This window comes from Aureococcus anophagefferens (assembly GCF_000186865.1).
Source record: "Aureococcus anophagefferens unplaced genomic scaffold AURANscaffold_34, whole genome shotgun sequence".
In the NCBI taxonomy this organism is placed as follows: Eukaryota; class Pelagophyceae; order Pelagomonadales; family Pelagomonadaceae; genus Aureococcus; species Aureococcus anophagefferens.
The window spans coordinates 399,211-411,275 of NW_008705592.1; the positions used below are offsets into that span (position 1 = coordinate 399,211).

The following is a 12,065-nucleotide window of genomic DNA, read 5'->3' on the forward strand; positions in this document are numbered from 1 at the left end:
CGGCCGCTACGCGACCAAGTGCGCGGACCCGACGCCGGGCCAGGTCTTCATCAAGAGCGCCGTCGAGGGCACGTCGCCCAAGGGCATCGCGCCGCCGGAGAAGATCGTGTTCACGCCGCTCGTCGAGACCCTCTCCAAGAAGTTCGCCGGGGCTAAGTAGGACGCTCTTCTTCGACGAGGGCGGCGCGCCGAGCCCGCGTCGGCGCGCGGCGGCGGGGGCCGCCGTCGCACCGCGAGGCGTCGCGTGCGCCGCGGCGCGCGGCGACGGACGAGGAGGCCGAGGCCTGCAGCTCGAGCTCGAGCAAGCGCGAGGAGCAGAGCAAGGCCGTGAGCAGCGGCAATCGCTCCGGCGCATACGCGCCGACGCGCCGTCGCGAGATCGTCGACCGCATCGCGCGCGCGCGTCAGGACTGCATCGTCCGTCGCCGCCGCCGTCGACGGCGGCGCGAGCGAGCTGCCTGCGGCGAATGGCCATGGACACGACGGACGACGGCGGCCCGTCGCCGGGCCTCGCCGGCTTCAAGCGCGGCTTCCTCGACGACGGCAAGCCGCCGGACCCGGCCGCGAGCCTCCGCGAGCTCCTCGCGTGTCCCAAGGAGCCCGCGGCGCCGCCGCCGCCGCCGGCCGCGTCGGCGGCGCCGCGGCGCGAGGCCTACCCCGTCGACCCGGACTGGCAGCACCGGAGCTGGTGGGAGCAGTGGACCGACGAGCGCGAGGACGTCTTCGACCGCGAGTGGTTCATCAGCGAGCCCGAGGAGGAGCCGCCGGACGTGCCCGAGGACTTTCTCGCGCTCGCGTTCGAGGACATCGACATCTCGAAGATCCCCGGCGTCGAGACCGTCGAGCGCGACGGCGAGGTCTACACGGTCTACGAGGCCGAGCTCCTCGACGCCTTCGCCAAGGCCAAGGCCGCGGGCACGGACGCGGAGCGGCGCGAGGCGGAGCTGAAGGCGCAGCAGGCGGCGATCGCGGAGCGGCAGCGCGCGCAGACCGCGCTGAAGCGCAAGACGGAGGCGCTCTCGAAGCCCCTGCAGCTCGCGCCGGAGCGGAAGGAGCGGAAGCGGCTGTCCGTCGAGAAGCCCGGCGCGTCGCTGCTCGTGGCGGCGGCGGCGGCGGCGGGCGCCGCGGGCGACGGCCCCGCGCGGCGCGCGGCCGGCGGCGGCGGCGCCGCGGCCGCGCCGTCGGCGTCCGTGCCCAAGCGGCCCAAGCGCGAGAAGCTCGAGGAGGAGGCCGTCGAGGGCGCGAGCTCCTGGGACGCGCTCGACCCGGCGGGCGTCGTCGCCTTCGGCGGGTTCCCCTGGAGCTCCTCCGCCGCGGACGAGGCCCTCGAGCTGCCGCTCCCCGGCTTCCCGGCGAACGACACGCTCGTGCTCCGCGTCTCCGTGCCGGCGACCTCCGACATCTGGGCGCTCAACGTCGTGCCGCGCGACCACGACGACGGCGCGACGCTGCTCTACCACTTCAACCCGCGGCGCAAGGAGCGCGGGGGGACCCTCGTGGAGAACGACAAGTTCGACGACGACTGGGGGCGCGCGTCCAAGGTGTCCCTGCCGCGGCGGCCGCCGCTCTTCGGGCTACAGGAGGCGGAGCTCGTCTTCAAGCTCCGGGCGACGCCGGGCGCCGTCGACGTCCACGTCACCGTGGACCGCATCCAGGCCTGCGCCTGGCGCCTGCGCTGCGACCTGCCCGCGTCGGACCTCGCGGTGCTCGTGCCGACGACGGACGACTTCGGCAACAGGGAGGACATCACGATCCACTCGGCCTGGTGGGGCAAGCTCGGCATGCTCCCGACGCACCGGCCGCCCCAGGTCCGGCGCTAGCGCCCCGTCCGTCGTCGCGGGGGGCGCCAGTCATTAAGGGGCTGCCTCGACTCGGACTCGGCGTCGTCGTCGTCGGCGTCGTCGTCGCCGGAGCCGCCGGAGACGACGTCGTCGGAGCCGCCGGTGTCGTAGGCGTCGTCGAAGTCGGCGTCGTCGAAGTCGTTGGAGGACCATCGCGCGGGCCGGTCGCGCTCGCCCGTGTCCGCGCAGAAGATGCAGTTGAACAGGGACGGCTCCCGCGGCGCCGCCTTCGGAGACGCCTCGGAGGAGCGGCGCGACCAGACCGACGAGACGTCGGACGGCGCCGACGCGAGGCCGACGTAGCGGCGCGTCGTCGCGACCAGGGGGTTCGCGCGCTGGCGCGGCTTCGAGCCCCGCCTCGCGGTCCGGAGCGACCGCAGCGGGCCCCGCGCGGGGTCCCGGGCGGCCGTCGTCGGCGTCGCCGGGTCGTCGAGGCCGAGGACGTCGAGAGATCGCGCGCGTCCGTCGCCGCCGCCGCCGTCCGCGTCCCGAAGAATCCCCGCGTAGAAGTCGCCCGTCGTCGTGCCGGCCTCGTCGGCCGCCGCCGCCTCGACGCACGCGCGCGCGAAGCCGCCGCGCCGGAGCTTGGCCGCCTCGACGCCGCCGTAGTGGTAGAGGAATGCCGCGCAGACGTGCGCGTCGTGCTGCACGGCGAGGTGGAAGAGCGACCTCGCGCGGGCGTCGACGGCGCCGCGCGCCCAGTTCCGCGAGCCGACGTATGCGAGCTCGCGCCGGAGGTCGTAGAGGCTGTCGCGCTCGACGGCGTCGACGGCCCGGTAGAAGCGGTCCCGGGCGTCGCGGCCCGGGCCGAGGCCCAGGGACTCGGAGTTGATCATCTCCGCGACGGGCTCCGTGCCCTCGGCGAACCACCGAGCGGCGGCGGCGGCGCAACTCGCCCCGGCCGCGCGCGCGCGGCGCGACGCGACGGGCCGCGCCGCGCTCGTCTCCTCGAGCAGGTCCCGGGACACGTCGCCCGAGAGCTCGATGCGCTTCGAGAGCGTGACCGCGTGCGCGTGGGCCAGGTCCCGGTCCTCGATGTCCTGGTCGAACGCGTCGGCCCTGCCGGATTCGTAGAACGACATGACGCGTCGGAACTCGCGCCGCTCCCGCCGCTCCTCACTGCGCTTCAGGCCGTGGGCCTTCAAAAAATCGTAGATGGCATACATCGGCGAGTGACCTCGCAACTATTGCGGAGGCCGCCAGCCCTATGAGCTCAGTGGTAATTTTTCAGTGCACGATCGCCGATCTGGAGCCCCAAACGCTAACATTAATCCCACCCGAGCACGCGCGAGAGCACGGGCGCGGCGGCCTCGTACATGGCCGCGTGGCCGCCGACGCCCGGGTGGTTCGCGCAGCCGTCGCAGAGGTCCGCGGCGCTCTCGTGGCGCGCGAGCCCCGCGCACGCGTCGCGGAGGTCGACGAAGGTCGCTTTCAGGCCGAGGTCGCGCGCGCGGCGGACGGCGTTTAGCGTCGCGTCGGCCGTGCGGTTCTCCATGGGCCCCGCGCTCAGGAAGAAGTCGACGGCCCGCGAGCCGTAGAACTCGGTCGCGTTGACGAGGAAGTCGACGGACGCGTCCGCGAACTGTTCCATGTCCGCGGCCGTCTTGATGCGGAGGTTGTCGTTCGTGCCCAGGTTCACGAAGACGGCGTCGGGCGGTTCCGCGAAGTCGAAGGTCCGCGCCGGCGCGTCCGCGTAGAAGGCGGACCCGTAGTAGTCGGGCATCTGGAGGCTGGCGCCGCAGCGCTCCGTGACGCACTTGCCGCCGACGGCGACCGCGGACGCCGCGGCGTTGAAGCGGCGCGCGAGGAGGCCCCCGTAGCTTTGGGACCAGTCGCTCTCGTAGCCCTCGTCGGCGCACGCGGCCACGCCCGGGGGGCGGACGACGTTCGTCGCCGCGGTGATCGAGTCGCCGACGAACTCGATGGAGCGCCCGTCCGCGCCGCCGAGCCGCTCCGCGGGCGCGAGGGCGGCGAAGGCGCCGTCGGTCTCGAAGCGGCGGACGGTCGTGACGCCCGTGCCGTACTGGGGCGACACGAGGTTCTCCACCGTCGCGATCACGTCGCGGGGCCGCTCCGCGAGCCACAGGGCGTACGCGTCGGAGCCTACCGAGGGCGACGGGGTCGGATTGCTTCGCGGGCGAGCGTCGATCGAACGCGAGGGCGACGGGGGTGGATCGCTTCGCGGGCGAGCGCCGATCGAACGCGCGCGCGCGTTCGCCGGACGCCGGTCGGAGCCGCCGCGGGCGTCGACCCAGAACTGGACCGTCGGCATCATCAGGTAGCCCGCGTCGGAGCCGTAGGCCTTGAGCCGCGTGCCGCGGAACGGCGCGCTCGTGGCGACGACGGCCCGCACGAAGGTCGCGTTGACCACCTTGACGCGGGCGGCGACGCCGACCCAGTCGAAGGACACCTGCCCCGACGCGGAGCCTCTCCGGCGCCCCGCCCAGCTCACAAGGGCATCGCCGGCGTCGAGGCGCGTCGCCGACGCGGCGCGGAGGGCGGCGACCAGGAGAATGGGCAAGCGCATCGTTCGGGGCTGCATCGTCGGGTTCATCGTCCCTGCTCCTTGGCTTCGCTTGGCTGCTCGTCGCGTCGTCGCCGCCGCTTCGGCACACGCGAGGATCTGAACCAGGCGCGCCGGCGCCGCGTTGCCGACGATGAGTTCGCTCGTGGAGAAGACGAGCCGCAAGGAGTACCACGACCGCTGGGACGCCATCGCCCGCGAGGAGACGGCCAAGGTCGAGGACGAGGAGAAGGCGGACGCCGACGCGTCCAAGGAGGCCCTGGGCACGGACAGGGGCCCCAATTGCGAAGCCGAGGCGCTGGACCTCGCCGCGCGCGAGAAGCTCAAGGAGGCGAAGCGGGCCGTCGAGCGGCGCCAGGCCGAGGAGCGGGCCATGGAGCTCGTCGTCGGCGCGGACGCGGGCCCGCGGACGACGATCGACGCCGCGGCGCTCGGCGACCGCCGCGTCGTCGTCGTCCGCGGCTGCCGCGACGCGCGCGTGACCCTCGCCGCGGACCTCGCGCCCAAGCTCATCAAGGTCTTCGTCTCGGACTGCCGCGACTGCGCGCTGTCGCTCGAGTGCGGCCTCGTGACGTCGTTCGTCGAGGTGAGCCGGTGCGAGCGGTCGACGCTCTTCGTCCGCGCGAAGCTGCACACGGTGCAGTGCGACCTCTGCGTCGACTGCACGATCGCCTGGGCGTCGCCGGCGCTCTTCGACGCCGCGGCGCCCGAGGGGCCCCGGGTCTTCTCCGCCGCGTGCCGGGCGCTCGTCGTCGACGCCGGCGGCGGCCGCACGTCGACGGCGGAGAACCTGGACGACGCGCTCCCGGACAGCGGCGTCCGCGCCGACGAGCAGCAGTTCGTCACGGCCTGCGTCGGCGGCCAGCTCCTCACGGAGCGCGTCGTCGCCGGCGGCACGTCGACGCGCCTCGTCGGCGCGACGGCGCGCGACCTCGAGGCCGAGGGCGCCGCGGCGCCCGCCGGCGACCTCGCGGCGGCGGCGGACCGCGACAAGTGCGCGGGGAACCAGGCCTTCGGGAACCGCGAGTACGCGCAGGCGGCCGTCCACTACACGATGGCGCTCGAGTCGGGCGGCACGGCCCCGGCGGGCCGCGGCGCGGCCGTGCTCTACGCGAACCGCAGCGCCTGCTTCCTCAAGCTCGGCGACCACGCCAAGGCCCTCGCCGACGCCGACGCGTCCGTCGCCGCCGACGGCGCCTACTGCAAGGCCCACTTCCGCAAGGGCCTCGCGCTCCACGCGCTCAAGCGCTACCGGGACGCGCTCCCGGCCCTCGCCCAGGCCCAGAAGCTCGAGCCCAAGAACAAGCAGATCGCCGAGGCCCTCAAGTTCGCCGAGATGCGCCTCGCGCGCGGCTAGCGCAAGGGGGTAAACACCGGTCGTTGAACGGGTGTTGAATTTCCAGACTCTGAAATGCGAGCACGATGAGCTGCGCTTCTCCCAAAACGCGGCGGCGCACGCTGACGGGTTTACTGTCGCGTCTTGATCGGCAGATCGTCCGCGACGTCTTTTCTTTCGCGTCCGCGACGTAATACGCGGACGCTGCTCCGCCGCGCGACGCGCGATTTGCAGCCTTATCCGAGGAATACGATTTGGGACCAGGACGCGAGCGACCACGAGGGGTCCGACGACTGGGTTCCGCTCTCGGGCCAACCCAACAAGTATGCGAAACGAGTACGCTCGTTTGTGCCTCAGAATGCGGAGCGGTTCGACGCGCTCCTCGCGACGGTCGGCATGGCGTCGCTGCGCGGCGTCTCGAAGGTTTTTCGCGACATCATCGACGAGATGGCGGCGCGCGAGCACCTCGCGGAATTCGGGGTCTGGCATGTGGAAACGGCGATTCCTGCGAACGCCGTCGAGGACTACATTCAGTTGAAAGATGACCCGCAGGCGCGGAACGCCATCCTTCTCCGGCGTGGCGCACCATGGGCTGCGCTCGCGGACCGCGTACGCGCTGTTGTCGCGCTCATGACGGCAATGCTCGCGCACGATCCTCCTTGGGGTCCTGACCTAAGCAAAAGCCTCCACGGAAAATACATCAGATGGCAACACCAACAGATGAACGCGCTCGCGCGGGCATTCATGAAGACGGGCTGGACGACGCCATGGGTCATGGACGCGCATGACATCTACATAGACAGAGGCACCACCATCGGAGGCACCACCATCGACTCGCGGCGCATGCGCGCGTACGAGTTTGACACGTACGAATTCGACACCGACGATCCGCGCTGCGTCGCCCTGCGCGCGTTTGCGGTCTCGCTGGCCCCGCCGTCCAGCGCGGGCGAGATCGGCGATTTGCCTCCTGGGAGGGCCGAGGAAGCCGTCCTCTTCCGGGGGATGGGCCAACGGAATTCTCTGGTTGTGGGAACTGACCCATCCTCGATTGAGCCACCAGTGGCACCACACTTTCTCACGTCTTTCTGCGCCTTCTCGTTCAGGCCGAACGACGACGACTTCACGACGCGAGTGGACGACGAAGACTGCTGCTCACTGGGATATCATAGCCGGCGGGGTGGCTATGCCGTGCGCGTCGCCGACCTCCGCGAGCCCGAAAGCGGGTCGGTCGAGAGCGTGCGGCGATGGGACCAGTTCTGGGCAGAAGAAGAGGACTCGGATCGAGACTACGACGACGACTTTGACTCAGTGTCTTCGCATGTCGACTACGCCTCGTTCGAGAATCCTTTCGCTGACCGGCTCCCACCGATCGTCCTCGACACGGTCCATTTTGAGATGAACGGGGCCTCAGCTGAAGTCCGCCTCGAGTTTCGATTTGCTGAGTGCAGCGCTTGCGGCATGCACCTCTACAGCCTCTGCCTACACGTCTGCGGCCAGATCCGTCTCCAGACGGGGGGCCTCTGCTTCAGCCGCCCCGACTTGGATGACGCGTAACCTTCCTTAGAGCAGCTCGCGACGGGCGCGCGCCGCGCGGCGCGGCTCGGGCGCCGAGGCCGACGCAGCCGTCGTCGTGCACGGCGACTCGATGATTGAAGCACATCGCGCTCCGCTCGAGCGCTCGCCGCATCTCGGCTCTCCCCGCAGCTCGTCGTCGGTGGCAGCGCGACCATGCAGATCGTGAAGACCGCCAAGTTCGGCGTCCTCGACGTCGATTGCCTCAAGCCTGCGGCGTCGTCGGCGCCGCGGCGCGGCGCGCACGTCGCGCCGACGGACGCGGCGCTGGCGTCGCTGACGGCGCCCGCGGGCGTCGCCGTCGTCACGGACGCGGGCGACAACGCCGTGCTGCTGAAGCTGGACGCCCTGGGCATCCCGCACCAGACCTACAAACACGCCGCCGTGCCGACCATCGAGGCCCAGTCCGCGGCGCTGGTGTCGCTGCCCGGGCGGCTCACGAAGAACCTGCTCCTCAAGGACAAGAAGGCGGGCACGTTCCTCGTCACCGTCGCCCACGACCGCGCGGTGAACATGAAGGAGCTGCCGGGCCTCCTGGGCATCGCGAAGAACGCGAACCTGCGGCTCACGGACCCGGCGGTGCTCGGCGTCGAGAAGGGCTCGGTGTCGCCGTACGCGGCGCTCAACGACGGCGGCGGCGTCGTCACCGTGGCCCTGGACGCGTCCCTGGCGCCCGGCGGCGGCGACGGGTCCAACATCCTCACGCACCCGCTCCGCTCCGACATGACCGTGTCCGCGAGCCCGGCGGACCTCGTCAAGTATCTCGCGGCCGTCGGCCACGCGCCCAAGATCGTCGACTTCGGGGGCGCGCCGGCCGCGCCGGCCGCGGCGGCGCCCAAGGCGCCGAAACCGCCCAAGGCGCCCAAGGCGCCCAAGGCGCCGAAGCCGCCCCAGGCGCCCCAGGCCGGCGGGCGGAACAAGAAGGGCTCGAAGGAGACGCTCGACCGCATCGTCGCGTCAAAGGCCGGCGACTTCGCGACGTGGTACGGCGAGGTCATCACCAAGTCGGAGATGATCGAGTACGGCAAGATCTCCGGCTGCTACATCCTCCGGCCCTGGTCCTTCGGGATCTGGGAGCAGATCCAGAAGGCCTTCGACGGCTGGATCAAGGACGAGCCGCTCGAGGTCGAGAACTGCTACTTCCCCCTCTTCGTCACCAAGGGCGCCCTCGAGGCCGAGGAGGACCACGTCGACGGCTTCGCGCCGGAGGTCGCGTGGGTCACGCGGTCCGGCGATTCCGAGTTGGCGGAGCCCATCGCGATCCGGCCGACGTCGGAGACGATCATGTACCCCGAGTTCGCCAAGTGGCTCCGGTCCCACCGCGACCTGCCGCTGAAGCTGAACCAGTGGTGCTCCGTCGTCCGCTGGGAGTTCAAGTACCCGACGCCGTTCCTCCGGTCGCGCGAGTTCCTCTGGCAGGAGGGCCACACGGCCCACTACGAGCTCGCCGAGGCCGACGCCATGGTCTACGCGATCCTCGGGCTCTACAAGAAGGTCTACGAGGATTTGTTGGCCGTGCCCGTGATCCCGGGCACGAAGACGGAGAAGGAGAAGTTCGCCGGCGGCCTCCGGACGACGACCGTCGAGGCCTACATCGACGGCTCCGGCCGGGCGATCCAGGGCGCGACGTCCCACAACCTCGGCCAGAACTTCGGGAAGATCTACGGCATCGAGGTCGAGTCCGCGGACGGCTCGGGCGGCAAGCGCGTGCCCTGGCAGACGTCCTGGGGCCTGACGACGCGGTCCATCGGCGTCATGGTCATGGTCCACTCCGACGACCAGGGCCTCGTGCTCCCGCCCAGGGTCGCGCCGGTGCAGGTCGTCGTCATCCCCATCATCTCCAAGGCCTGCCCCCTGGCCGAGCTCCAGGGCTTCGTCGACTCCGTCAAGGCCGAGCTCAAGGCCGCGGGGCTCCGCGTCCGCGTCGACGACCGGGGCAACCAGTCGCCGGGCTGGAAGTACAACCACTGGGAGCAGAAGGGCGTGCCCCTGCGCGTCGAGGTCGGGCCCCGCGACGCCGCCGCGCAGTCGGTGATGGCCGTGCGCCGCGTCGACGGCGGCAAGAAGGCGCTGCCCCTCGCGGGCCTCGGCGCGGCGCTCGCCGCGGAGCTCGACGACGTCCACGCGGCCATGTTCGCCAAGGCCAAGGCGGCGCGCGACGCGAAGCTCGTCCGCGTCACGGACTGGGCCGACTTCGTGCCCAAGCTCAACGAGAACAACCTCATCCTCACGCCCTGGTGCGACCCGGCGGACCAGGACGCGGAGGAGGCCGTCAAGGACAAGTCGCGGACCGAGGCCCTCGAGGCGCTGGGCCTCGACGACGAGGACGCGCGCACGGCGACGTCCCTGGCCGCGAAGACGCTCTGCGTGCCCCACGACCAGCCGCCGCTCCCCGCGGGCACGAAGTGCTTCTTCACGGGCAAGCCCGCGACCTGCTGGTGCCTCTGGGGCCGGTCCTACTAGACCGGCGGCGCCGCGCTAACGGACGTATACGCCTTGGTCGCAGGCCATTTGAAGGGAAACATCGGAAACGAAAGCGGTCCTACTAGACCGACGGAGCCGCGCTAACGGACGTATACGCCTTGGTTGCAGGCCATTTGAAGGGAAACATCGGAAACGAACGCAGCCCCCGATGGCCACAGAGGCGCTCGGCTAGGCGAGCCGTGTGTTGAGCGGCGATGGCCGCCTGGAACACGCCGCTGCGCGTCGGCGAGAAGATGCGCGTGCGCGGCAAGGGCGCGACGGTGCGCGCCGGCAGCGACTTGGACTCGGCGGTCGTCGCGTCGCTCAAGCGCGGCACCGTCGTCTGCGCCCTGCTTGACTCGGTGCGGACGACGAGCGACGGCCGCGCGCGCCTGCGACTCGTCGAGCCCGTCGCGGGCTGGGTCACGGCGAAGCTCCTGGAGGACGTCGACGCCGCGCGCGGCGGCCGCGGCGCGGAGCCGCCCGCCGCGGCCGCGGCCGCGGCCGCCCCGCCCGCGGCGCCCGCGGCGCGGCCGGCGCCGCCGCCGGCGCCCGCGCCCGCCGCGCCGACGGCCGAGCGCGCGGCGGCGGCCAGGGCGCGCGGCGCGGCGCTCGCCAAGGCCATCCTGCTGCTCCGGGCGCGGTGCAACGGCGTCCCCGAAGCCGACCCGGCCGCGCGGCCGAGCGACGACGAGATCCGCGCCGTCGTCGCGGCGCGCGCGAGCGGCGCGCTCGACGTCGAGGCGTCGGCGACGCTCGGCATGCTGCCGGCGATCCGCGCGGCCGAGCTCCACTTCCGCGCAGCACCGCGCGACGTCTTCTACGCGGGCCACGGCTTCGACCCCTTCGGCCAGCGCTTCGGCGTCTACTGCGGCCCGCCGCGGACCTGGGCGGGCGCCGACGCCGCGCCCAAGGCGCTGCCGCTCAGCGACTTCGGCTACGTTGACTGCCCGCCGCTGCCGGCCGCGGGCGTGCGCGTCGGCCGCGACGGCGACGGCCCCGGCAGCAAAAAGGGTGATTCGACGTCGCTTCAACGTGAGTGTGCCGCGCGCGCGCGTTTCGGAAACAGCACCCACGCTCCGAGAGCGCTCCGAGAGATGATCGCTCGTCCAGAAATCGGCCGAAACGAGCGGAAACCGGCCGAGAGCGGAGCCTTTGAAGTTGGGCATGTCGCACCCTTGTGCTGCCCAGGCGACGGCCCCGGCACCGTCTTCTTCGTGCACCCGCTCGCCGAGGCCCTGCTCCACCTCGGCGACGCGCCCCTCGACGGCGAGGCGCCGGACGCACACTTCCCGGCGCCGCGGGCCGACCGCGCGCGCCGCTTCGCGGCGCGGTTCCGCGACCTCTGGGGCGGCTGCTGGATCGCGCCGCCCTACTTCGCGCTGCTCGACGCGGGCTACGACGTGCGCCTCGTGCCCTTCGCGCCCCCGGGCCGCGCCTGCGTGCTCCACTACTACGGCGAGTGCTACGCGCCGGACCGCGCCGGAAGCCGCCGGCGGACCGGACCGGTCCGCGCGGAACGTCTCTCCCTCGCGTCGACGTCGTTTCGGCTGATGTTTGGACGCGTCGTCTGCGCTCGTCGAGCGCTCGACTCCGAGCCGAGGGCCTGTCTCAACACCGATCGAACGCGAGCGCGTGGACGCCGCGCGGCCCACGTCGCGTCCCGCCCCAGGTGCCGGACCTCGCGGCGCTCAAGGCCGCGAACCCGGACGCGTTCGTCACCGTCGCGGACCACGTCGTCGCGCCGACGCTCGCCGCCGCGGGCCTGCGGACTTTGGTGCAGAACGACGGCCAGCGGCGGCCGGGCGGCTTCGTGCTGCCCATGTTCCCCCAGAGCGGCCTCGAGCCGCGCGACGCGGGCCGCGGCGACGCCGTCGAGCGCGTCGTCTTCGTCGGCTGCCGGGGCCAGCTCCGCGCCGACTTCGCGTCGCCGGCCTTCGCGGCCGCGGCGCGGCGGCTCGGCGTCGAGTTCGACGTCGTCGACAAGGGCCGCGCGGCCGAGTGGGCTTCTGTGTGGAAATCAAATCTTCAACCCGACTTCAATGTGCGCATATGCGACCGTTTCGACGCGAGGTTTTCTGCTGTGCGTCGAGAACTCGATGAGAGCAATCGATTCGTCCAAAAATCAGCCGAATCGACTTCGATTTGACCGAGATAGAGAGTTCTGAAGTTTGGTGGGGACCCCCCAAACCAGTGGTTGATTTCCACACAGGTGGGCTTCCGCGCAGCGGACCGCGGACCTCACGCTGGCCGTGCGGCCGGCGCACGTCGAGCTGGCGCGGAAGCCGCCGACGAAGCTCGTCAACGCGTGGTGCGCCGGCTGCCCGGC

General features: G+C 71.9%; 2 protein-coding genes across 2 annotated transcripts; one reads left to right on the plus strand and one right to left on the minus strand.

Annotated features, from left to right (window-relative positions):
• Positions 1 to 1,816: 1,816 nt before the first annotated feature.
• On the minus strand, positions 1,817 to 4,383 carry AURANDRAFT_67214 (hypothetical protein; the record flags this gene model as incomplete). The annotated part of the gene is made up of 3 exons (XM_009042591.1): positions 1,817 to 2,980; positions 3,127 to 3,944; positions 4,065 to 4,383. 3 exons carry the CDS (start codon positions 4,381 to 4,383, stop codon positions 1,817 to 1,819), a joined length of 2,301 nt encoding a protein of 766 aa, XP_009040839.1.
• A 3,613-nt stretch (positions 4,384 to 7,996) lies between these two features.
• AURANDRAFT_32534 (hypothetical protein) lies at positions 7,997 to 9,736 on the plus strand (the record flags this gene model as incomplete). Its single annotated transcript, XM_009042587.1, has 1 exon — positions 7,997 to 9,736. One exon carries the CDS (start codon positions 7,997 to 7,999, stop codon positions 9,734 to 9,736), a length of 1,740 nt encoding a protein of 579 aa, XP_009040835.1.
• Between the last annotated feature and the right edge of the window lie 2,329 nt (positions 9,737 to 12,065).